The sequence below is a fragment of the Pseudophryne corroboree genome, chromosome 5 (assembly GCF_028390025.1).
Source record: "Pseudophryne corroboree isolate aPseCor3 chromosome 5, aPseCor3.hap2, whole genome shotgun sequence".
Classification (NCBI taxonomy): domain Eukaryota; kingdom Metazoa; phylum Chordata; class Amphibia; order Anura; family Myobatrachidae; genus Pseudophryne; species Pseudophryne corroboree.
The window spans coordinates 82,206,010-82,233,446 of NC_086448.1; the positions used below are offsets into that span (position 1 = coordinate 82,206,010).

The following is a 27,437-nucleotide window of genomic DNA, read 5'->3' on the forward strand; positions in this document are numbered from 1 at the left end:
TCTTCCGTGAGCATCTCCTGAAGTTCCGGGTACCAAGTTCTTCTTGGCCAATCCGGAGCCACGAGTATCGTTCTTACTCCCCTTTGCCGTATAATTCTCAGTACTTTTGGTATGAGAGGCAGAGGAGGAAACACATACACTGACTGGAACACCCACGGCGTTACCAGAGCGTCCACAGCTATTGCCTGAGGGTCTCTTGACCTGGCGCAATACCTGTCCAGTTTTTTGTTGAGGCGAGACGCCATCATGTCCACCTTTGGTTTTTCCCAACGGTTCACAATCATGTGGAAGACTTCTGGATGAAGTCCCCACTCTCCCGGGTGTAGATCGTGTCTGCTGAGGAAGTCTGCTTCCCAGTTGTCCACTCCCGGAATGAACACTGCTGACAGTGCTATCACATGATCTTCCGCCCAGCGAAGAATCCTTGCAGCTTCTGCCATTGCTCTCCTGCTTCTTGTGCCGCCCTGTCTGTTTACATGGGCGACTGCCGTGATGTTGTCCGACTGGATCAACACCGGCTGACCCTGAAGCAGGGGTTTTGCCAAGCTTAGAGCATTGTAAATCACTCTTAGCTCCAGTATATTTATGTGAAGAGACATCTCCAGGTTTGACCATACTCCCTGGAAGTTTCTTCCCTGTGTGACCGCTCCCCAGCCTCTCAGACTGGCATCCGTGGTCACCAGGACCCAGTCCTGTATGCCGAATCTGCGGCCCTCTAACAGATGAGCACTCTGCAACCACCACAGAAGAGACACCCTTGTCCGTGGCGACAAGGTTATCCGCTGATGCATCTGCAGATGCGATCCGGACCATTTGTCCAGCAGATCCCACTGAAAAGTTCGTGCGTGGAATCTGCCGAATGGAATCGCTTCGTAAGAAGCCACCATCTTTCCCAGGACTCTTGTGCATTGATGCACAGACACTTTCCCTGGTTTTAGGAGGTTCCTGACAAGTTCGGATAACTCCTTGGCTTTCTCCTCCGGAAGAAACACCTTTTTCTGAACCGTGTCCAGAATCATTCCCAGGAACAGCAGACGTGTCGTCGGGGTCAATTGAGATTTTGGAAAATTCAGAATCCACCCGTGCTGTTGCAGCACTATTTGGGTTAGTGCTACTACGTCCCCCAGCTGTTCCCTGGACCTTGCCCTTATCAGGAGATCGTCCAAGTAAGGGATAATTAATACGCCTTTTCTTCGTAGAAGAAACATAATTTCGGCCATTACCTTGGTAAAGACCCGAGGTGCCGTGGACAATCCAAACGGCAGCGTCTGAAACTGATAATGACAGTTTTGCACCACGAACCTGAGGTACCCTTGATGTGAAGGGCAAATTGGGACATGCAGGTAAGCATCCTTGATGTCCAGGGACACCATAAAGTCCCCTTCTTCCAGATTCGCTATCACTGCTCTGAGTGACTCCATCTTGAACTTGAATTTTTGTATGTACAGGTTCAAAGATTTCAGATTTAGAATAGGTCTTACCGAGCCGTCCGGCTTCGGTACCACAAATAGTGTGGAATAATACCCCTTTCCCTGTTGTAGGAGGGGTACCTTGACTATCACCTGCTGAGAATACAGCTTGTGAATGGCTTCCAATACCGTCGCCCTGTCTGAGGGAGACGTTGGCAGAGCAGACTTTAGGAACCGGCGAGGGGGAGATTTCTCGAATTCCAACCTGTAACCCTGAGATATTATCTGCAGGATCCAGGGGTCCACCTGTGAGTGAGCCCACTGTGCGCTGAAATTCTTGAGTCGACCCCCCACCGCCCCTGAGTCCGCTTGTAAAGCCCCAACGTCATGCTGAGGGCTTTGCAGAAGCCGGGGGGGGGCTTCTGCTCCTGGGAAGAAGCTGCTTGGTGCACTCTCTTACCCTTTCCTTTGCCTCGGGGCAAATATGACTGTCCTTTCGCCCGCTTGTTCCTATAGGAACGAAAGGACTGCGGCTGAAAAGACGGTGTCTTTTTCTGTTGGGAGGGGACCTGAGGTAAAAAGGTGGATTTCCCGGCTGTTGCCGTGGCCACCAAATCCGATAGACCGACCCCAAATAATTCCTCCCCCTTATACGGCAATACTTCCATATGCCGTTTGGAATCCGCATCACCTGACCATTGTCGCGTCCATAAACTTCTTCTGGCAGATATGGACATCGCACTTACTCTCGATGCCAGAGTGCAAATATCCCTCTGTGCATCTCGCATATATAGAAATGCATCCTTTAAATGCTCTATAGTCAGTAAAATACTGTCCCTATCCAGGGTATCAATATTTTCAGTCAGGGAATCCGACCAAACCACCCCAGCACTGCACATCCATGCAGAGGCGATGGCTGGTCGCAGTATAACACCAGTATGAGTGTATATACTTTTCAGGGTAGTTTCCAGCCTCCTATCTGCTGGATCCTTGAGGGCGGCCGTTTCAGGAGACGGTAACGCCACTTGTTTTGATAAGCGTGTGAGCGCCTTATCCACCCTAGGGGGTGTTTCCCAGCGCGCCCTAACCTCTGGCGGGAAAGGATATAATGCCAATAACTTCTTTGAAATTAGCAGTTTTCTATCGGGGTTAACCCACGCTTCATCACACCCTTCATTCAATTCGTCTGATTCAGGAAAAACTACAGGTAGTTTTTTCAGACCCCACATAATACCCCTTTTTGTGGTACATGCAGTATCAGAGATATGTAAAGCCTCCTTCATTGCCGTGATCATATAACGTGTGGCCCTACTGGAAAATACGTTTGTTTCTTCACCGTCGACACTAGATTCGGTGTCCGTGTCTGGGTCTGTGTCGACCGACTGAGGTAAAGGGCGTTTTACAGCCCCTGACGGTGTCTGAGACGCCTGTACAGGTACTAACTGGTTTTCCGGCCGTCTCATGTCGTCAACTGATTTTTGTAATGTGCTGACATTATCACGTAATTCCATAAATAAAGCCATCCATTCCGGTGTCGACTCCCTAGGGGGTGACATCACCATTACCGGCAATTGCTCCGCCTCCACACCAACATCGTCCTCATACATGTCGACACACACACGTACCGACACACAGCAGACACACAGGGAATGCTCTTATCGAAGACAGGACCCCACTAGCCCTTTGGGGAGACAGAGGGAGAGTTTGCCAGCACACACCCAAGCGCTATAAATATATAGAAACAACCCTATAGAAGTGTTGTCTCCCTTATAGCAGCTTAATATATATCAAAAACGCCAAAAAAAGTGCCCCCCCCTCTCTTTTTTACCCTGTTTCTGTAGTGCAGTGCAGGGGAGAGTCCTGGGAGCCTTCCTCGCAGCGGAGCTGAGCAGAAAAATGGCGCTGTGTGCTGAGGAGATAGGCCCCGCCCCCTATTACGGCGGGCTCTTCTCTGGAGTTTGTGAGACCTGGCAGGGGTTAAATACATCCATATAGCCCCAAGGGCTATATGTGATGTATTTTTTAGCCAGAACAAGGTATTCTCATTGCTGCCCAGGGCGCCCCCTACAGCGCCCTGCACCCTCCGTGACCGCTGGTGTGAAGTGTGTGACAACAATGGCGCACAGCTGCAGTGCTGTGCGCTACCTCATGAAGACTGAAAAGTCTTCTGCCGCCGGTTTCTGGACCTCTTCGCTTTTCGGCATCTGTAAGGGGGTCGGCGGCGCGGCGCCGGGACCGGACTCCATGGCTGGGCCTGTGTTCGATCCCTCTGGAGCTAATGGTGTCCAGTAGCCTAAGAAGCCAATCCATCCTGCACGCAGGTGAGTTCACTTCTTCTCCCCTAAGTCCCTCGTTGCAGTGAGCCTGTTGCCAGCAGGACTCACTGAAAATAAAAAACCTACAAACTTTTTCTAAGCAGCTCTTTAGGAGAGCCACCTAGATTGCACCCTGCTCGGACGGGCACAAAAACCTAACTGAGGCTTGGAGGAGGGTCATAGGGGGAGGAGCCAGTGCACACCACCTGATCCTAAAGCTTTATTTTTGTGCCCTGTCTCCTGCGGAGCCGCTAATCCCCATGGTCCTGACGGAGTCCCCAGCATCCACTAGGACGTTAGAGAAAATAAAGAAAAATGGAAATGAACTATTCAAACACCAGCTCAAAATACCTGTAGGAGAAATACAAGTATCTGCAACGTCTGTACCTGATTGCTCGTCTCGTTAATGGCCTCCAGCAGTTTCTCCACAGCGGCCTGAAGTCGGTTGCTGATGTTGAGTATCTGGGCTTCATCTTCAGGGCTTATATCTGTCCCACACACGTCTCCCTCAGTGAGCTGCAGGGGAACATCCACCTCCTCATCAACGGCTTCTGATTGAGTACCTGGTTCCTGTCCCTCAGCACCGCTGTCCACATCACCAGGACCTGCTTGAGAGTAGAGCATTATCTTCATCAGAACATATCAGCGGTTATTAGATATTATAACTTATTTTGCTTTATTTTATATCTACGACTACAAAGAATTGATGTGACCCCGTATTATTGTTACTGTAAATAGAGTTCTTTCGGGGAGGCTGTCTAATGACAAGTCAAAAGGAAAAATAAGGGAGAAAGATGATGTCTTAAGGTGGCGAACGTTAAATGAAAACTTTACTTTTAATAAATTCATATAAAATGTTCAAATTTGGACATACATACTGAGACACGCTCTCAGGCCCTTTTGGCAAATCCGTGTATTCACCATATTTGAACTGAACCCTAAATGGACTCCGTGGGGTAAATTTACTAAGATGGGAGTTCTATTTAAGATGGGATGTTGCCCATAGCAACCAATCAGATTCTACTTCTCCTTTATCTAGCACCTTCTAGAAGATAATATCTGGAATCTGATTGGTTGCTATGGGCAACATCCCATCTTAAATAGAACTCCCATCTTAGTAAATTTACCCCCCGTCTGTCTAAACAGGATTTTTGACAATAATAGTTCGGACCCACATGGTTGTTTTTGCAGAGCGGACAACTGTGTCATGTTGGACCCACAAGCTTTATGGTTTGTGGTGTTGTATTACTGTTACTTATGTACTGTGCAGAACTATGGTTCCCTGAAATAGAGATCTGCCTAATTATGGAGGATTCTATTACACTGTGATATATATTTGTTCACGTGAGAAGCACCACGATACCTACACACAGCGGATTGTTAGGATCTCTCTGCATGCGTCCGCTTGCCTACACCTAAGGGAAGATGTATCAAACCTGGAGAAGTGATAAAGCCAGTGATAAGGGCAAGGTGATAACGCACCAGCCAGTCAGCCCCTAACTGTCAATTTACATATTGGAGCTGATTGGCTGGTGCGTTATCTCCTTGTATGCGTTATCACTTCTCCAGGATTAATTCATCTGCCCCCTTGTGTCTTATGAGAAGTAATAGTCCCAGAATACACAAAGGACAGCTTAGATTTTTCAGCATTTTGTGTGACAGCATGAGACTCATTTCACACATATTTGAGCTGATTTATTAGAGAGAGGATGTCCACACCATAAGATTTTCTTCTAACTATACACCCTGCCTTTTCTTTTCCCAATTCAAGGGGATTATATTATTAAATATGTCACCACGAGACAGTTTTTCTGTCTGTAATTTATTCACTTAGATGTATACCTGTTGATGTGACTCATTAGCCTTGTGAATACTTATGGGTATACGTCCGATAAAGTGAACTCTACCTTAATGTCGTTCTTCAGAATACATAAATGTATTGATGTGAGGGGTATACTGTGCCATAATCTGTTTTATAGTCTTTACACAGCAGTTTTTTTTTAATGAGAACTTTAAGAAAAGTTATGTTTTAGGATAATTATCAGATTTTTTCTATCAAACAAAAGAGTGCCCCACAAAAGGAATCTTCTTTCTACAGCTGGGTTGTGCCAATTATTACCCTTGATGAGATCTCTACCAGGGATACACAACACTCTCCATCGTATACATGCTGATAATTGTAACAATATTGGCCAATACAGAAAAATATTATAGGAAGGATAGAAGGGGAAAGGAAGAAAAGGAAGGAAGGAAGAAAGAAAATTAAGGAAGGAAGGGACAAGGAAGAAGGAAAGGAAGGAAAAGGAAGAAGGGGAAAGGAAGGGAAAAGGAAGAAGGGGAAAGGAAGGAACAGGAAGGAAGGAAGAAAAATGACAGTAAGAGGAAAACAAAGGAAGGCAAGAAGGGAGGACAGGATGGAAGGTGTAAAGTTCCTCATACTCTACTGCATACGATGCATTGTATGTGATCCCAGCCAAGGCTGCTGTATCCGAGAAATCTATAGTGCAGCCCTTGCGATCTACAGGCTCCAATCCGATAAGCAAGGAACTGCGCACTGGATCAGATTCACATGTGATTTGCCACTTTTCAATCGATTTCTCGGCCTGATGCGTCGGAATTGGATGAAAAGGACCCAAATCGCACTCTTTTAGTTCATAATTTTTGGAGAGAGTCCCAAGTGGCAAACGTGTCACTGTAAACGTGCTTCAATACACCTAACAAACTGTCCCTATTTTAAAATGCCTAAACCTATGATATTTTACTGAATAAGGATGTTTTAGCAATGATGAGAAGTAATAGGACAGAACAGATGGGCTTACTGGTATCTCGCTATGGTCATATTTCTTATGTAAATATTTACAATATTTACATATATTCTACATGCTCTTATATTACAAGGTAGGTTGGATAACGCAGTAAAACAATAATTACTCTGTGAAGCGTGATATATTTTACTTGACGTGTTTTGGGTGAAATATAGGAACAGATTTATGAATGTTTGGGGAAGGGACTATTAAGTATTACTATACACTGATCCATACAGGTACATATACAGTATGTGTTTGTATAGCACCACACAGTGTCCACAGAGAGAATTACATCAGGACTGTGTTTTCTAGGCTCCATTACTATAAAAATGACAGATGACAGTACATGTGGCAAATAAACATCTGCTGTGTATTATTTTGCATTCCTAGTCTGCTGGTTACTACACTGATGCTTCCTGCGGTTGTAATGACATAACCATGTTTTGGTATATAGTAAATGGTAATATAAACCTACTGATTATGAGCGGGACTGTCCTGTGAAAAATTTGCATCATTTGGCATTGGGTGCAGAATTTGTGCATGTCTCCGCCAGAATTTGGTTTTCCTGGAAACTCCTGCGCTTTAGTTTCTAGGTGCAGAGAGATGTGAGCGAGCTGCACCACACCTCATACTTCCTTTACCAAGGCACAAAATGTCGCAAACAAACTAGAGCGAGCGTTGCACCTTTTGTGTGTTCTCCTCCTCGTTACAAGCCTTCAGTTCACGTGATTTCCAAGACGGAAATACGTAATTATGAAGATCCGGGTGTGTTCCACAAGCGGTGGAACGCATATCAGCGGACTTATTAAACAGTTCATGTTTTTAATAATTTTTAATCGTTTAAGGCATCTTATTTATTTTTTAAGCCTATTAAAGTTTTATTATATGCCTGCGACAAACACAATTATTAGTTTTACAGATATCCACTACATGCTGCCACAATCCCTCCCCTAGGTAACAGGAAGTGGGAGTGTTAATTATACAGGGTATAAAATAGCAGCATTTGCTCACTACCACAATAAACCCTGAAGAAGACTCTTTGGAGTTGAAACGCGTTGGTGGTTTTGTGTACCTTGAACGAGCCGGTGAGGTATCCTTGCAGAGCAATCAGGAGGGCAGTCCTACCCGGGTTATACCATCTGTTCTGTCATTGTGTTTGCTTATGCCTTGGGACCAACAAGGCTTTACACGGTACCATGCTTTATTTTTAATGTATTTTTAATATATCTATTAAAACCATTTCTGTTTTACTTATTACACTATGTGGAGCATGTTTACATTTCTTTGAGGGAGATTTGGATTGGTTATACCACAGTGTGTGAAGGTCACCAGGTGTGAATTCTGAAGGAACCACGTGAAGAGCTGTGCCTAGTGGAGGCCTAGAAAGGGTACGAAGTAAATCCCATTTTGTATCTCATATACCTCATATCAAGATTATCTGATATACACTATGAGGAGTGTTTTTTGTCCTTTCTTGTCGTTTTTCTGAGGTTATTCTGTGGACAAAGGGAAGAGCTCCAACCGTTACCACTACAAGATTTTATGAGACACAATATCTAAAAACTCACCATTATCCCAATTCAGGAGCGCATGATCCATTCTTTGTTTGTTGTATCATTGTTTATTGACACCTTTGTGGGTGGGTGTCAGGATTATTTGCTGCACCTTTTGTGAAGCGCAGGGTTTCAACATATCTTTTTTTCTACAAAATGCCTCATGTCTCAGTGATGTAACTCGCTCTTGGAAAACTGATCGGCTGAATTCTTATGAATATTCAAACCGCACAATAGTTGCTTCTGCTGTATCTAGGTGGTGGGACCACTTACATCTGTAAATAACCAAGCTGGCTGTTTAGACATTAAACAAATGTAAAGGTGGGTACACACTAGATGACGTACTCTATGAGCGACGTTGTCTAGAGTTTCCTCCTCCCGAGCCACACTGTGCGATATGGTGACCATATCGCTCAGTGACGTCATGCCGCGGCCAGGCGACAGTCCAGATTGAGCATGCATGCACGGCCAACAGCAAGGGTCGTTAACGACCCACGGGGCCGTGCATCGGTTGTCGCCGCCGGCATACACACTTGCCGAGAAAGTGAACGCCGTCGCTCAGGAAGGGTGAAAAGCATCACCCCTTTAAATATTGGGCATAAACACATTCAGAAGCACCGGGTTTTACGGCAAACCCCAATGTGTCTACAGAGGAGACTGGTGGGACAGTCCAGCAGAGACGTGTAAATGTTTTTCCTGTGATGTGTAGTATAATAAGTATAATAGTATAATAAGATTATGCCTGCTCATGAACCACTCCCCTGAGATTTGGAGCCCAATGTCCAGATTGAAGTGGATTGTTTAAACATGTCTGTGCTTGCTGAGAAGATAAAACAAGCTGGGTCTTGCTGGCAAACTATGACGAAGGGACACACATTGTGAAGCTTAGCTGCTCCCTGGCCAGATGCAAGCAAGTCCGTGTTCTCAAAGGCCATTCTGCCTTTTGCCAACTTCTATACTTATAACTGGGAAAAGAACCTTAAAATAAGAATTTACTTACCGATAATTCTATTTCTCATAGTCCGTAGTGGATGCTGGGGACTCCGTAAGGACCATGGGGAATAGCGGCTCCGCAGGAGACTGGGCACATCTAAAGAAAGCTTTAGGACTAACTGGTGTGCACTGGCTCCTCCCCCTATGACCCTCCTCCAAGCCTCAGTTAGGATACTGTGCCCGGACGAGCGTACACAATAAGGAAGGATTTTGAATCCCGGGTAAGACTCATACCAGCCACACCAATCACACCGTATAACCTGTGATCTGAACCCAGTTAACAGCATGATAACAGAGGAGCCTCTGAAAGATGGCTCACAACAATAATAACCCGATTTTTGTAACAATAACTATGTACAAGTATTGCAGACAATCCGCACTTGGGATGGGCGCCCAGCATCCACTACGGACTATGAGAAATAGAATTATCGGTAAGTAAATTCTTATTTTCTCTAACGTCCTAAGTGGATGCTGGGGACTCCGTAAGGACCATGGGGATTATACCAAAGCTCCCAAACGGGCGGGAGAGTGCGGATGACTCTGCAGCACCAAATGAGAGAACTCCAGGTCCTCCTCAGCCAGGATATCAATTTTGTAGAATTTTACAAACGTATTTGCTCCTGACCAAGTAGCTGCTCGGCAAAGTTGTAAAGCCGAGACCCCTCGGGCAGCCGCCCAAGATGAGCCCACCTTCCTTGTGGAGTGGGCATTTACAGATTTTTGGCTGTGGCAGGCATGCCACAGAATGTGCAAGCTGAATTGTACTACAAATCCAACGAGCAATAGTCTGCTTAGAAGCAGGAGCACCCAGCTTGTTGGGTGCACACAGGATAAACAGCGAGTCAGATTTCCTGACTCCAGCCGTCCTGGAAACATATATTTTCAGGGCACTGACAACGTCTAGCAACTTGGAGGCCTCCAAGTCCCTAGTAGCCGCAGGCACCACCAATAGGTTGGTTCAGGTGAGACGCTGAAACCACCTTGGGGAGAAACTGAGGACGAGTCCTCAATTCCGCCCTGTCCGAATGGAAAATCAGATAAGGGCTTTTTCAGGATAAAGCCGCCAATTCTGACACGCGCCTGGCCCAGGCCAGGGCCAACAGCATGACCACTTTCCATGTGAGATATTTTAACTCCACAGATTTAAGTGGTTCAAACCAATGTGACTTTTGGAACCCAAAACTACATTGAGATCCCAAAGTGCCACTGGAGGCACAAAAGGAGGCTGTATATGCAGGGACTGAAGCTAGTTCTTTTTGGAAGAAAATGGACAGGGCCGAAATTTGAACCTTAATGAACCCCAATTTCAGGCCCATAGACACTCCTGTTTGCAGGAAATGTAGGAATCGACCCAGTTGAATTTCCTCCGTCGGGCCTTACTGGCCTCGCACCACGCAACATATTTTCGCCAATTGCGGTGATAATGTTTTTGCGGTTACATCCTTCCTGGCTTTGATCAGGATAGGGATGACTTCATCCGGAATGCCTTTTTTCCTTCAGGATCCGGCGTTCAACCGCCATGCCGTCAAACGCCAGCCGCGGTAAGTCTTGGAACAGACAGGGTCCTTGCTGGAGCAGGTCCCTTCTTAGAGGTAGAGGCCACGGATCCTCCGTGAGCATCTCTTGAAGTTCCGGTTACCAAGTCCTTCTTGGCCAATCCGGAGCCACGAATATAGTGCTTTCTCCTCTCCATCTTATCAATCTCAGTACCTTGGGTATGAGAGGCAGAGGAGGGAACACATACACTGACTGGTACACCCACGGTGTTACCAGAGCGTCTACAACTATTGCCTGAGGGTCTCTTGACCTGGCGCAACACCTGTCGAGTTTTTTAATCATGTGGACGACTTCTGGGTGAAGTCCCCACTCTCCCGGGTGGAGGTCGTGCTGAGGAAGTCTGCTTCCCAGTTGTCCACTCCCGAAATGAATACTGTTGACAGTGCTATCACATGATTTTCCGCCCAGCGAAGAATCCCTGCAGCTTCTGCCATTGCCCTCCTGCTTCTTGTGCCACCCTGTCTGTTTACGTGGGTGACTGCCATGATGTTGTCCGACTGGATCAACACCGGCTGACCTTGAAGCAGAGGTCTTGCTAAGCTTAGAGCATTGTAAATGGCCCTTAGCTTCAGGATATTTATGTGAAGTGATGTATCCAGGCTTGACCCTAAGCCCTGGATATTCCTTCCCTGTGTGACTGCTCCCCAGCCTCGCAGGCTGGCATCCGTGGTCACCAGGACCCAGTCCTGAATGCCGAATCAGCGGCCCTCTAGAAGATGAGCACTCTGCAACCAGCACAGGATGGATACCCTTGTCCTTGGTGACAGGGTTATCCGCTGATGCATCTGAAAATGCGACCCGGACCATTTGTCCAGTAGGTTCCACTGGAAAGTTCTTGCGTGGAATCTAACGAATGGGATTGCTTCGTAGGAAGCCACCATTTTTACCCAGAACCCTTGTGCATTGATGCACTGAGACATGGTTCGGTTTTAGGAGGTTCCTGACTAGCTCGGATAACTCCCTGGCTTTCTCTTCTGGGAGAAACACCTTTTTTCTGGACTGTGTCCAGGAACATCCCTAGGAAACAGAAGACAAGTCGTCGGAACCAGCTGCGATTTTGGAATATTGAGAATCCAATCGTGCTGCCGCAACACTACCTGAGATAGTGCTACACCGACTTCCAACTGTTCCCTGGATCTTACCCTTATCAGGGAATCGTCCAAGTAAGGGATAACTAAAATTCCCTTCCTTCGAAGGGATATCATTTCGGCCATTACCTTGGTAAAGACCCGGGGTGTCGTGGACCATCCCTACGGCAGCGTCTGAACTGATAGTGACAGTTCTGTACCATAACCTGAGGTACCCTTGGTGAGAAGGGTAAATTTTGACATGAAGGTAAGCAACCTTGATGTCCCGAGACATCATGTAGTCCCCTTCTTCCAGGTTCGCAATCACTGCTCTGAGTGACTCAATCTTGAATTTGAACCTCTGTATGTAAGTGTTCAAAGATTTTAGATTTTAGATTTAGAATCGGTCTCACCGAGCCGTCTGGCTTCGGTACCACAATAGTGTGGAATAATACCCCGTTCCCTGTTGCAGGAGGGGTACCTTGATTATCACCTGCTGGGAATACAGCTTGTGAATGGCTTCCAAAACTGCCTCCCTGTCAGAGGGAGACGTCGGTAAAGCCGACTTTTGGAAACGGCGAGGGGGAGACGTCTCGAATTTCAATATGTACCCTTGAGATATTACCTGAAGGATCCAGGGGTCTACTTGCGAGTGAGCCCACTGCGCACTGAAATTCATTGAGAACGGGCCCCCACCGTGCCTGAGCTTGTAAGGCCCTAGCGTCATACTGAGGGCTTTGCAGAGGCGGGAAAGGATTTCTGTTCCTGGGAACTGGGTAATCTCTTCAGCCTTTTTCCTCTCCCTCTGTCACGAGCAGAAAAGAGGAACCTTTTGTCCGCTTGCCAACAAAGGACTGCGCCTGATAATACGGCGTCTTATTTTGAGAGGCGACCTGGGGTACAAACGTGGATTTCCCAGTTGTTGCCGTGGCCACCAGGTCTAAAAGACCGACCCCAAATGTCCCCTTTCAAAGGCAATACTTCCAAATGCCGTTTGGAATCCGCATCACCTGACCATTTTACTGGTAGAATTGGACAACGCACCTATACTTGATGCCAGTCGGCAAATATTCCGCTGTGCATCCTGCATATATAGAAATGCATCTTTTAAATGCTCTATAGGCAATAATATACTATCCTTATCTAGGATATCAATATTTCCAGTCAGGGAATCCGACCATGCCAACCCAGCACTGCACCTCCAGGCTGAGGCGATTGCTGGTCGCAGTATAACACCAGTATGTGTGTGAATACATTTTTGGATACCCTCCTGCTTTCTATCAGCAGGATCCTTAAGGGCGGCCATCTCATGAGAGGGTAGAGCCCTTGTTCTTACAAGCGTGTGAGCGCCTTATCCCCCCTAGGGGGTGTTTCCCAACGCACCCTAACCTCTGGCGGGAAAGGGTATACAGCCAATACTTTTTAAGAAATTATCAATTGTTATCGGGGGGAAACCCACGCATCATCACACACCTCATTTTATTTCTCAGATTCAGGAAAACTACAGGTAGTTTTTCCCTCACCGAACATAATACCCCTTTTTGGTGGTACTCGTATTATCAGAAATGTATAAAACATTTTCCATTGTCTCAATCATGTAACGTGTGGCCCTACTGGAAATCACGGTTGTCTCTTCACCGTCGACACAGGAGTCAGTATCCGTGTCGGCGTCTGTATCTGCCATCTGAGGTAACGGGCGCTTTAAAGCCCCTGACGGCCTATGAGACGTCTGGACAGGCACAAGCTGAGTAGCCGGCTGTCTCATGTCAACCACTGTTTTTTTATACAGAGCTGACACTGTCACGTAATTTTCAACAGTACATCCACTCAGGTGTCGACCCCCTAGGTGGTGACATCACTGTTACAGACACTCTGCTCCGTCTCCACATCATTTTTCTCCTCATACATGTCGACACAAACGTACCGACACACAGCACACACACAGGGAATGCTCTGATAGCGGACAGGACCCCACTAGCCCTTTGGGGAGACAGAGGGAGAGTATGCCAGCACACACAAGAGCGCTATATATATATAAAGGATAACCTTATATAAGTGTTTTTCCCCTTATAGCTGCTGTATGTTTTAATACTGCGCCTAATTAGTGCCCCCCTCTCTTTTTTTAACCCTTTCTGTAGTGTAGTGACTGCAGGGAAGAGCCAGGGAGCTTCCCTCCAACTGAGCTGTGAGGGAAAATGGCGCCAGTGTGCTGAGGAGATAGGCTCCGCCCCCTTTTCGGCGGCCTTATCACCCGTTTTTCTGTATATTCTGGCAGGGGTTAAATGCATCCATATAGCCCAGGAGTTATATGTGATGTATTTTTTTTGCCATGTAAGGTATTTTTATCATGTTTTATTGCGTCTCAGGGCGCCCCCCCCAGCGCCCTGCACCCTCAGTGACCGGAGTATGAAGTGTGCTGAGAGCAATGGCGCACAGCTGCAGTGCTGTGCGCTACCTTATTGAAGACAGGAACGTCTTCTGCCGCCGATTTTTCCGGACCTCTTCGCTCTTCTGGCTCTGTAAGGGGGCCGGCGGCGCGGCTCCGGGACCCATCCAGGCTGGGCCTGTGATCGTCCCTCTGGAGCTAATGTCCAGTAGCCAAGAAGCCCAATCCACTCTGCACGCAAGTGAGTTCGCTTCTTCTCCCCTTAGTCCCTCGATGCAGTGAGCCTGTTGCCAGCAGGTCTCACTGAAAATAACAAACCTAAACTAAAACTTTCACTAAGAAGCTCAGGAGAGCCCCTAGTGTGCACCCTTCTCGTCGGGCACAGAAATCTAACTGGGGCTTGGAGGAGGGTCATAGGGGGAGGAGCCAGTGCACACCAGTTAGTCCTAAAGCTTTCTTTAGATGTGCCCAGTCTCCTGCGGAGCCGCTATTCCCCATGGTCCTTACGGAGTCCCCAGCATCCACTTAGGACATTAGAGAAATATTGCTCCATCCTCATCTTCATTGTTTCCTTAAGAAATGCCACAAATCTAGTCTACAGTGTAAAACTTTTTTGGTAGTGGCTGACAAATGTGTGGGGGAAACGGCCTACTGTGCACCCGGAGATACACTTTCAGATCACTGTGTAAGTGTTTGCCCAATACAGTATTCCTCTCCTAATCAGCATAGTGCCATGAAATACTGCTTCCCCTACAGCATATATAGGTCTCCTATAGAGTGTAAGGCAGTCTATGACAAGTCTTCACGAGATGCAGCACAGCTCCCACCTTGTACAGTGACACCATCTGATGTACCGCAAAACCTCTCTGCTTACATGGGCACTATACCAGGGACAGCGGGTTCCACAGACAGTCCTTTTTTATTTTCATTTAGTAGCAAAGCGACACATCTACATGATGGTACATGCTGTGCATAATATCTGAAGAGTAGATGCAGAGTCACTTAAGCCTATCTCCCCATAATACTCTGCTGTGAAGTTCCATGTGTGAAATCTGCGTCGTCCCTCCCTGGCACGTCCAGTCTGCAGAGAGATCTGACAACTGTGCGGTCCTCACTCTTCTCCTCACTCCCACTGTTCCTTTCTGATCTCATACCTCTCTCCTCTTCCTCACTACAGCACCTTTACTCCTGCTGCTCGCTATACTGTAATGTAGCCAAGGCTGAACGGTGGGGAGAGCACTGATGCAGCTGAAATAAAGAAATGTGACAGATCATTTTCCATAGCTGTAGTTTCCAACCTACTCACTACAAGTGTAACCTGTCAGGATGCTTATTGGCATCGGCAGATAATTGCAGTCACCTGGTTGTAGCTGCTTCTCATTATGCATCACAATGTAAGCAGCCGGTGGAACACTCTGCCTCTTGAAGAAGCCGCCTGAGGTGCGGAGAAACGCATTGAGGGTACAGAAGTAAGGGCCACACTTGACCATTAAGTGTCCCACGGAGCACGACATCCATCACTTTCAGCCGTTTGTTACAAGTTACCGGTGAATGATCCAGCCTGTGATTCAATCACTCCACTCTAACTCTCCTTGCATTTGGAACATTGTTACCTCCTGCCCGGCCGGGCGTCGCTCAGCAAGCTGGAGGATCTGTATGGTGATCTAATACAGGCAACTGGTGCTGCACAGAAAGAAGTGGCTTTCATCTGAATATACCGCTGACGGATGTCTCACCCGTGCACAGGGTGATAACAAGCGGTTTCTTAACCATTTATCCCGTACAGCAAGAGATCATTACGTCTCAGTGAGTAACATTAATCGGCTGGTTTATTTTGCTCCAAGGAAACACTATTTAAATCTGGACACCTTTATGGTCACAAACGCTAATTACATCAGTTTACAGGACTTCCTTTTCATTTAAACTGTCTGATATGGAATTAATGTGAGAGATTAACCCTATCTTACAGAGACGGGTTCTCCTGCATATTAGTGTCCCTTTCACTTATTTATACACTTTATGTGTGAACTATAAGGTATAATACCTCAGTTATATGCTCTGTGTAGTGTTGTGTCTTTTAATCAGTTTGTTATTGGTTTTATGTTAATAAATTGTGTTTTTATCAACATCACTGGTACCGTGCGCCTACTTGGTGATTTTGTTTAAGCAGCCGGTGGGCCTGATTCAGACCCGGATACAGCCCCGATTTGGCTGCTGCTGGCCAATATTTTCGGGGCTGCACATGGGTCGGAGCCATGATGCCAATCTTAGTATCTGTTCTTATTCTGCATGTATGGAGAGCCAACATAATATCTTAAGCTGGGAACACACTATCGCCCAATATATCATTCAGACTTGGATCAGAAATATATCGTACATGTCTTATAGGGTGTACATCCAAACCGCTGTTCCAGGCTGTTGTTTATTGAATCATCGCACTGCATGTGCTGCACGTCCAATGGGACGATTTCACGTCTGACGTTGTACAGTTATCTAAAGCACAGGTTCTCAAACTCAGTCCTCAGGACCCCACACGGTTCATGTTTTGCAGGTCACCTGTAGATTTTTAAAATGTGACAGTTGGTGATACACAGTGCACCTGCCGGGTGACATGGAAAACGTGAACTGTGTGGGGTCCTGAGGACCGAGTTTGAGAACCACAGATTTAAAGCATGTAAGGCTACATCGTGCTGTCGTGCAATGGATTGCGTGGTGTGCACAGCAGTGCGATGCAGTTTAACTCATTTGTTCACATATTGCAAAGCTATATATTTAATAATAAGAATTTACTTACCGATAATTCTATTTCTCGTAGTCCGTAGTGGATGCTGGGGACTCCGTAAGGACCATGGGGAATAGCGGCTAAAGGACTGAGGCTGAAAAGACGGTGTCTTTTTCTGCTGAGATGTGACTTGGGGTAAAAAAGGTGGATTTTCCAGCTGTTGCCGTGGCCACCAGGTCCGATGGACCGACCCCAAATAACTCCTCCCCTTTATACGGCAATACTTCCATGTGCCGTTTGGAATCTGCATCACCTGACCACTGTCGTGTCCATAAACATCTTCTGGCAGACATGGACATCGCACTTACTCTTGATGCCAGAGTGCAAATATCCCTCTGTGCATCTCGCATATATAGAAATGCATCTTTTAAATGCTCTATAGTCAATAAAATACTGTCCCTGTCAAGGGTATCAATATTTTCAGTCAGGGAATCCGACCAAGCCACCCCAGCGCTGCACATCCAGGCTGAGGCGATCGCTGGTCGCAGTATAACACCAGTATGTGTGTATATACTTTTTAGGATATTTTCCAGCCTCCTATCAGCTGGCTCCTTGAGGGCGGCCGTATCTGGAGACGGTAACGCCACTTGTTTTGATAAGTGTGTGAGCGCCTTATCCACCCTAGGGGGTGTTTCCCAACGCGCCCTAACTTCTGGCGGGAAAGGGTATAACGCCAATAATTTTCTATCGGGGGAAACCCAAGCATCATCACACACTTCATTTAATTTATCTGATTCAGGAAAAACTACAGGTAGTTTTTTCATACCCCACATAATACCCCTTTTTTGTGGTACTTGTAGTATCAGAAATATGTAACACCTCCTTCATTGCCCTTAACATGTAACGTGTGGCCCTAATGGAAAATACGTTTGTTTCTTCACCGTCGACACTGGAGTCAGTGTCCGTGTCTGTGTCGACCGACTGAGGTAATGGGCGTTTTAAAGCCCCTGACGGTGTTTGAGACGCCTGGACAGGTACTAATTGGTTTGCCGGCCGTCTCATGTCGTCAACCGACCTTGCAGCGTGTTGACATTATCACGTAATTTCCTAAATAAGCCATCCATTCCGGTGTCGACTCCCTAGAGAGTGACATCACCATTACAGGCAATTGCTCCGCCTCCTCACCAACATCGTCCTCATACATGTCGACACACACGTACCGACACACAGCACACACACAGGGAATGCTCTGATAGAGGACAGGACCCCACTAGCCCTTTGGGGAGACAGAGGGAGAGTTTGCCAGCACACACCAAAACGCTATAATTATACAGGGACAACCTTATATAAGTGTTTTCCCTTATAGCATCTTAATATATTATAATATCGCCACACAAAATGCCCCCCCTCTCTGTTTTAACCCTGTTTCTGTAGTGCAGTGCAGGGGAGAGCCTGGGAGCCTTCCTAGCAGCGGAGCTGTGTAGGAAAATGGCGCTGTGTGCTGAGGAGAATAGGCCCCGCCCCCTTTTCGGCGGGCTTCTTCTCCCGTTTTTCTGACAACCTGGTAGGGGTTAAATACATCCATATAGCCCCAGAGGCTATATGTGATGTATTTTTAGCCAGCATAGGTACTTTCATTGCTGCCCAGGGCGCCCCCCCCAGCGCCCTGCACCCTCAGTGACCGTTGGTGTGAAGTGTGCTGAGAGCAATGGCGCACAGCTGCCGTGCTGTGCGCTACCTTAAGAAGACTGGGAAGTCTTCAGCCGCCGATTTCTGGACCTCTTCTCTCTTCAGCATCTGCAAGGGGGTCGGCGGCGCGGCTCCGGTGACCCATCCAGGCTGTACCTGTGATCGTCCCTCTGGAGCTAGTGTCCAGTAGCCTAAGAAGCCAATCCATCCTGCACGCAGGTGAGTTCACTTCTTCTCCCCTAAGTCCCTCGTTGCAGTGAGCCTGTTGCCAGCAGGACTCACTGAAAATAAAAAACCTAACAAAACTTTTACTCTAAGCAGCTCTTTAGGAGAGCCACCTAGATTGCACCCTTCTCGGCCAGGCACAAAAACCTAACTGAGGCTTGGAGGAGGGTCATAGGGGGAGGAGCCAGTGCACACCACCTGATCCTAAAGCTTTTACTTTTGTGCCCTGTCTCCTGCGGAGCCGCTATTCCCCATGGTCCTTACGGAGTCCCCAGCATCCACTTAGGACGTCAGAGAAAAGTCATTTAAAACTGCCAAGCTAGTCTTAAGGCCCGTACACACTGGCCGATATATTGGCTGTTCTCTTGAACGGCCGATATATCGCGGGTCCGTCGGGCAGTGTATACGGCCGATACGTCTGTGAACTCCGTCGTTCACAGACGTGTCGCGCCGGCCCCGCAGCACAGCCGACGGACAATATATCTACCGATATATTGGCGTGTCGCTGTGTGTGTACGGCGGTCGGCCGACCGCCCGTACACATGCTGCGGCGACTGGCGGTGATTGACAGCTGAACTGGGCGGGCGTGTGTACACGCCCGCCCAGTTCATGACGTCAGTCCCAGACGGATCGGGCAGTGTGTATGCTCAACACACTGCCCGATTCGTCCATAGATATATCTGCAGATCAATTGATCTGCAGATATATCTACTACTGTGTACCCACCTTTAGTTGTGTAATACACACCCGCTGCATTTTTTTTAAATCCCATTTTTGTAAAAATCAGTGGCACCCAGTGTGTGTGCTGTTTGCATGTGTATAAGGGTGGCCGATCCTGGGATTTAGGCTAAAAATCAGCTGAGCTCCAATCCTGGGGATTTCAGGATGAAGCGGTCCATTGTTGTTGTTTTTTAATGCCGGGCAGCGTTGAGCGACTTCACGCCGAAGGAAGTGACCTACCCGCCCTCCCAGGTATCATGGTGATTTATGTGTGTGGGGCGGTGCGGGAAGGGGCTACACCGTAAACAAACCAATCCCGGGATTGCCCATTTTTCAATCCCGATACCCAGGATTGCAAAAAATGGCCCGGGATTGGCCACCCTAATGTATACGGTCTTTAAAGAACAAGTAAAGCCATTATTTCATTTTAGTATATACCACAGGCTGTATATGGCTAAGCTGCTTAATACACATGCGATAACTACATGTTTATAATAATAATACAGGTCCTCCATGCTGTCACTCCTCAGCAGCAGGCTGCCATATTGGTAGGGAGCGGAGGGCCTGATTCAGGAATGAGCGCAGAACACATCGCTACTGCAAGGTAAGCACCACTAGACAACCAGGGATACTTGTCGACATTCTAATCATGCAGACCTTTTAGTTATTTAATGTTGGCATTTTCATGTCCACATTATGAATGGTGACAGAATATACCTCAGCCATGTCAGGGTAACGCTGCAGTTGTACCTTTATTTGGGGCTGTAGTGGTCCATATAAAGGATAATGAATACAATTTTTCTGTTTCATTTAATTTCCCAGCAATGATCACACAAGGTGAGCGGTGGAGATGAAAATGTCACGCTTTGCTAGAGGACGCAATGATCTTCACTTCTCTAGACCTTTGTGCTAGTCATATTTATGGTGCTATAACATCTATCTGGCACTATAGGTCAGCAGCTCAACGCTTTTCTGGGCCCATACATTTCAGTAGATGGACTTATGCAATCAGAGTCTCTGTATATTTGCCAAGATCTCCAGAACAGTAATGAAACAAGTGACAATCACTGCTTGGCAATACTCCAAACTCAGCAGTGTCAGGCTCTAATAACCCCAGGGGCATGCCCCAACACGCTCACAAATAAACGCCATTATACACTATGTTCCTCAGCTTTTACACATCACAAATCAAGGAAGAAACTATAACCGTTACAAATCAAGGAAGAAACTATAACAGGCACTTGAGATTGTCACAGTCCACTTAGCTTCTTCTGAACAACTTGTTATTGTGTACTCTTAAAACATGACAAACACTTCAATACATTCCAACCATAACAAACCCCAAGCTACTCTCCTCTTCCTACCATATCCGACCCCCTGCTGCTCTCCATTCTCCTCTTCCAGCCATATCAAACCCCCTGCTGCTCTCCATTCTCCTCTTCCCGCCATATCAAACCCTCTGCTGCTCTCCACTCTCCTCTTCCTACTATATCCGACCCCCTGCTGCTCTCCATTCTCCTCTTCCAGGCCAGCCATATCAAACCCCCTGCTGCTCTCATCTTCCTTCCATATCCGACCCCCTGCTGCTCTCCATTTTCCTCTTCCTAACATATCCGCCCCCTGCTGCTCTCCATTCTCCTCTTCCCGCCATATCAAACCCCCTGCTGCTCTCCATTCTCCTCTTCCCGCCATATCAAACCCCCTGCTGCTCTCCATTCTCCTCTTCCCGCCATATCATACCCCCTGCTGCTCTCCATTCTCCTCTTCCAGCCATATCAAACCTCTATAGTCATGTAGTATATCCTTCACCGAAACCCAAAAAGTTAATACTTCTTACATTTTTAAAAACCAGCTATCTGACAAGTTCCCCATAATAATTTGGATTTTTATTCATCCTGAGCTGGAGGTGCTCCAACAATCATAATTTAACCTTGTAAATAAACAAAAACCGGCAGTTGCCAAGAAAAGAAGGAGATTGCCTTTTTGGAGCACTCTTTTAAATTAATTAATATTACAATGATATGATTATTTATATTAAAACGTAACTTTTAATATTCTCGTTAAAATATAAGGGATATGAATTTATTTATATCTGCCATGTACATATGCACATGTGCAAGGTAAGTATTTGTGTCAACTCCCCCAAAAAGAGCTATTTTATTTGTTGTATAGACATGTAACTGTCTTTGTGGTGAGTATTTTTCAGTGTGAATTTATTACTCAATCCTGTAATAAAACAGATATTTTCCAAAGTCACACGGCTTAATTGTCTTATTGTTAGCTAAACATATTAAAGTTATATTTCTTAGTTCAACAAAAAGCCACTGCAACATAGATCCGGCTTCCATAAAACGTCTTCCCATACACCAGTGGTTCCCAAACTGGGTGCCTCAGGACACTTGCAGGGGTGTCTTGGATTGGTGGTTCAGGACAAATGTAAATTATTTATGATCAGTGTAATAGGCGAAACCAGTGCTGGTGGCTGCCAATTATACAATATGTGGACAAACAGAAGCAAATCTTGTCCCACACCACACAATTGAACCTAAGGATGACATACAAACACAATTTACTTAATTTAATATGTATTCTAAATCTCTCAATAAAAAAGTTTTGGCCTAGGGGTGCCGTGAAAAAAATTCTGATAGTCTAGAACGCCGTGATTCAAAAAAGTTTGGGAATCACTGCCATAAACAATTTAACACTATTTCCCTCAATAATTGAGGAAATTTATAAACCACGCTGCTGCCCTCTATTTACTAATAGTCAAATATGACCGGGCTTGCTAGGTTCACATATTAGGAGTCCTCAGATGGTTGTAACGATACAAATGTAACAAGTGCAAGTTGTAAGCACTTGTTACATTTGTATCGTTACAACCATCTGAGGACTCATAATATGTGAACCTAGCAAGCCCGATCATATTTGACTATTAGTAAATAGAGGGCAGCAGTGTGGTTTATAAATTTCCCCAATTATTGAGGGAAATAGTGTAAAATTGTGTATGGGAAGACGTTTTATGGAAGCCGGATCTATGCTGCAGTGGCTTTTTGTTGAACTAAGAAATATAACTTTAATATGTTTAGCTAACAATAAGACAATTAAGCCGTGTGACTTTGGAAAATATCTGTTTTATTACAGGATTGAGTAATAAATTCACACTGAAAAATACTCACCACAAAGACAGTTACATGTCTATACAACAAATAAAATAGCTCTTTTTGGGGGATTTGACACAAATACATACATTGCACATGTGCATATATACATGACAGATATAAATAAATTCATACCCCTTATATTTTAACGAGAATAATAAAAGTTCCGTTTTAATATAAATAATCATATCATTGTAATATTAATTAATTTAAAAGAGTGCTCCAAAAAGGCAATCTCCTTCTTTTCTTGGCAACTGCCACTCTTTGTTTATTTACAAAGCCATATCAAACCCCCTGCTGCTCTCCATTCTCCTCTTCCCACCATTTATAACTCCATGCTGCTCTCCACTCTGCTCTTGCCACAGCATTCGACCCCCCCCCTCGCTGCTCTCCATTCTCCTCCTCCTCCCACCATATCCGACCCCCTGCTGCTCTCCATTCTCCTCCTCCCACCATATCCAACCCCCTGCTGCTCTCCATTCTCCTCTTCCCACCATCTCTAACTCCATGCTGCTCCCCAATCTCCTCTTCACACCATAAGCTAAATGTAATAGGGTGCGATTTCAAAAAACGTGCAATTTTTACCACGAATTTGCACATTTTCCGAAAAATCACAAATGTAATAGCTTGCGATTTTTGTTAAAGTTTTTAATATATACCAAAAATCGCAAGTGAAAAATTGCATCCAGATGTATTCCCATTGAAAACAATGAAAATACAAATGTAACAGGATGCGATTTTTTCACTTGCACACAAAACCTTACCAAAAATCGCCAGACGTGCAGGTCCCCCCCAAAAGCATAACCAGCCCCGGGCTCTTTGAGTCGGTACTGGTTGCAAAAATACAGGGAAAAAATTGATTGGGGGTTCCCCGTATTTAAACAACAAGCACCGGACTCTTGGACCGGTCCTGGTTCCCAAAAAATAGGATTTTAATTACCTACCGGTAAATCCTTTTCTCGTAGTCCGTAGAGGATACTGGGGTCCACATTAGTACCATAGGGTATAGACGGGTCCACTAGGAGCCTTTGGTACTTTAAGAAATCAATAGTGTGAACTGGCTCCTCCCTCTATGCCCATCCAACCAGACTCAATCTAGGAACTGTGCCCGAGGAGACGGACATATCCTGAGGAAGGATGTAACAGATCAGTGGTGAGAGTCGAACCAGCACACACAAACAAGAGGAAAGCCATGTTAACAAAACGAACAGGAACAGCAACAGATGAACCAACAACAATACTTAACGAAGTAACAGTGCAGGAAACACGAAGCACTGGGCAGGCGCCCAGTATCCTCTACGGCAGTGTTTCCCAACCTCGGTCCTCAAGGCACACTAACAGTTCTGGTTTTAGTGATATCCAGGCTTGAACACAGGTGACTTAATTAGTACCTCAGTTATTTTGATTTAACCATCTGTGCTGAAGACTGGATATCACTAAAACCTGCACTGTTGGTGTGCCTTGAGGACCGCGGTTGGGAATGCCTGCTCTACGGAGTACGAGAAAAGGATTTACCGGTAGGTAATTAAAATCCTATTTTCTCTTACGTCCTAGAGGATACTGGGGTCCACATTAGTACCATGGGGGATGTACCAAAGCTCCCAAACTGGGTGGGAGAGTGCTGAGGTTCCTGCAGAACTGATTGACCAAACTGAAGGTCCTCAGAGGCCAAAGTATCGAACTTGTAGAACTTAACAAAAGTGTTTGAACCCAACCAAGTAGCTGCTCAGCAGAGCTGTAAAGCTGAGACATCCCGGGCAGCCGCCTAGACCTAGTAGAGTGGGCCTGTACTTTAGTAACCGGCAATCCTGCCGATGAATAAGCCTGCTGGATAGTAAGCCTCTTCCAGCGAGCAATAGACTGCTTTGAAGCAGGACACCCAATTTTCTTGGGATCATAGAGAACAAACAGCGAGTCAGATTTTCTGTGACGAGCTGTCCGCTTCACATACAACATCCGAGGACTTTGAGATAGCAGAGGTGTCCATAAGCACCGGAAACCACAATAGGTTGGTTGATATGAAACGAAGACACCACTTTAGGAAGAAATTGCTGACGAGTTCTGAGTTCAGCTCTATCTTCATGAAAAATCAAACAGGGGCTTTTGTGAGACAACGCCCCCAATTCCGACACACGCCTTCCGGAAGCTAAGGCCAACAGTGTAACGGTCTTCCACGTAAGAAACTTTCCGTCAACCTCCTGTAAAGGCTCAAACCATTCTGACTGTAGAAACTGCAACACCATGTTGAGATCCCAAGGTGCCGTGGGAGGCACAAAGGGCGGTTGGTTGTGCAGAACACCCTTCAAGAACGTCTGAACATCAGGAAGGGAAGCCAATTGTTTCTTGAAGAAAATGGATAAGGCCAAAATCTGGACTTTTAAGGAGCCCAAACGTAGGGCCACATCCACACCTGACTGTAGAAAAAGGAGAAAACGTCCCAGTTGAAATTCCACTGTAGGTATTTTCCTGTTTTCACACCACGAGACATTTATTTTCCAAACACCGTGGTAATGTTTAGACGTTACCTCTTTCATGGCCTAGATCAGGGTTGGCATAACCTTGTCCGGAAATCCCTTCCGGATTAGGATTTGACGTTCAACCTCCATGCTGTTAAACGTAGCCATGTTAAGTCTTGATAGACGAACGGACACTGTTGTAGAAGATCCTGTCGAAGAAGCAGAGGCCACGGGTCCTCTAGGAGCATCTCCAGTAGATCCGCGTACCAGGACCTTCTTGGTCAGTCCGGAGCAATGACAAGTGCTTGAACCTTTTCCCTTTTTATTCTTTTGAGAATTCTGGGGATCAATGGAAGAGGTGGGAAAACGCAAACCATCTGGTAGACCCATGGAGTTACCAGAGCGTCCACCGCCACTGCTTTTTGGTCCCTCAACCTGGAACAATACTGCTTGAGCTTCTTGTTGAGACGAGAGGCCATCATGTCTATTTGTGGAATTCCCCACCGACGTGTCAAGGACTCGAACACATGCAGGTGGAGGCCCCACTCTCCTGGGTGGAGGTCGTGTCTGCTGAGGAAGTCCGCTTCCAAGTTGTCTACTCCCGGAATGAAGATTGCCGACAGCACCACCGCGTGTCTTTCTGCCCAGAGGAGAATCCTTGTTACCTCGGACATTGCTGCTCTGCTCTTCGTTCCGCCCTGTCGGTTTATGTACATTACTGCCATCACATAGTCCGACTGAACTTGAATGGTGTGATCTTGAAGAAGATGCGATGCCTGTAGAAGGGCGTTGTATATGGCCCTCAACTCCAGAACGTTGATCGGAAGGATGGTTTCCTGACTTGACCATTTTCCTTGGAACGGTTCCTCCTGGGTGACTGCTCCCCAACCTCTGAGGCTTGCATCTGTGGTTAGCAGAATCCAATTTTGAATCCAGAACCTTCGACCCTCGGTCAGGTGAGAGGTTTGAAGCCACCACAGAAGAGAAATCCTGGCTTTTGGCGACAGACGTATCCTCTGGTGCATGTGAAGATGCGATCCGGACCATTTGTCCAACAGATCCAGCTGGAAGGGCCTTGCATGAAACCTTCCGTACTGCAGAGCCTCGTAAGAGGCTACCATCTTTCCCAGAAGGCGAATGCACAGATGCACCGATATCCGGGTTGGTCTTAGAACATCCCACACCATTGACTGGATTACCAATGCTTTTTCCAATGGAAGGAATACCTTCTGTTCCTCTGTATCTCCATATCATCCCCAGGAACGGAAGCCTCCGTGTTGGTTCCAGGTGGGATTTTGGTAGGTTCAGAATACACCCGTGATCCTGTAGTCGGGTTGAGAGGGCAATGCTGTCCAACAACCTAACAACCTCTCCCTGAATGGTGCTTTTATCAGTAGGTCGTCCAGGTACGGTATTATGTTCACTCCCTGCTTGCGGAGGAGAAACATCATCTCTGCCATTACCTTGGTGAACACCCTCAGTGCCGTGGAGAGGCCAAATGGCAGGGCCTGGAACTGGTAGCGACAGTACTGCAGTGCAAACCGTAGATAAGCCTGATGAGGCGGCCAAATTGGAATATGAAGGTACGCATTCTTGATGTCCAGAGACACCAGAAATTCCCCCTCCTCCAGACCTGAGATCACCACTCTCAGAGACTTCATCTTGAACTTGAACACCCTTAAGTACGGGTTCAATGACTTGAAGTTTAAAATGGGCCTTACCGAACTGTCCGGTTTCGGTACCACAAACAGGTTGGAGTAATAACTCTTGTTTTGTAGTTGAAGTGGAACTGGGACAATGACCTGAGTTTGTACCAGTTTCTGAATTGCTGCCTGCAAAGTCATACCTGCTTCTGGAGAAGCTGGTAAGACTGATTTGAAGAACCTGTGAGGAGGGTGTTCCTGAAACTCCAGTCTGTAATCCTGGGCGATAAGGTCTTTGACCCAGGGATCCTGGCATGATGTTGCCCAAACGTGACTGAAATAACGTAACCGGGCTCCCACCTGCCTGTCTTCCAGGCAGTGCACTCCACCGTCATGCTGAAGGCTTTGAGGAAGCAGAGTTGGGAGTTCTGTTCCTAAGAACCTGCAGCTGCTGGTTTTCTGGGTTTACCTTTATTGCCTTTGAAGGCTGTAGAAGATCCTTTGGGTTTGCCTCTAAACTTCGCTGTCCGAAAGGACTACAGAGTTGGAGCAGAGTAAGTTTTTCTAGCTGGGGGTGCTGTGAAAGGAAGGTATGTAGACTTACCCGCCATAGCCTTGGATATCCACGTATCCAGTTCACCTCCAAAAAGGGCCTCGCCTGTGAATGGTGGGCTTTCCACGCCTTTTCTGGCATCCGCAGTCCACTGGCGCAGCCACAAGCGTGTGTTGAGCAAACA

The 27,437-nt window shown here is 46.5% G+C and overlaps 1 protein-coding gene across 10 annotated transcripts in view; it reads right to left on the minus strand.

The window, feature by feature from the left end:
- AKAP9 (A-kinase anchoring protein 9) overlaps positions 1-27,437 on the minus strand; it is a 467,089-nt gene that overhangs the window by 159,337 nt on the left and 280,315 nt on the right. For 9 of the 10 annotated variants that reach the window (XM_063921430.1, XM_063921427.1, XM_063921429.1 and 6 more), the window contains one exon: positions 4,112-4,332. In XM_063921430.1, the coding sequence (XP_063777500.1) occupies positions 4,112-4,332 (221 nt within the window). The remainder of the gene's footprint in view (positions 1-4,111; positions 4,333-27,437) is intronic. The other variant, XM_063921423.1, reaches the window with a different exon arrangement.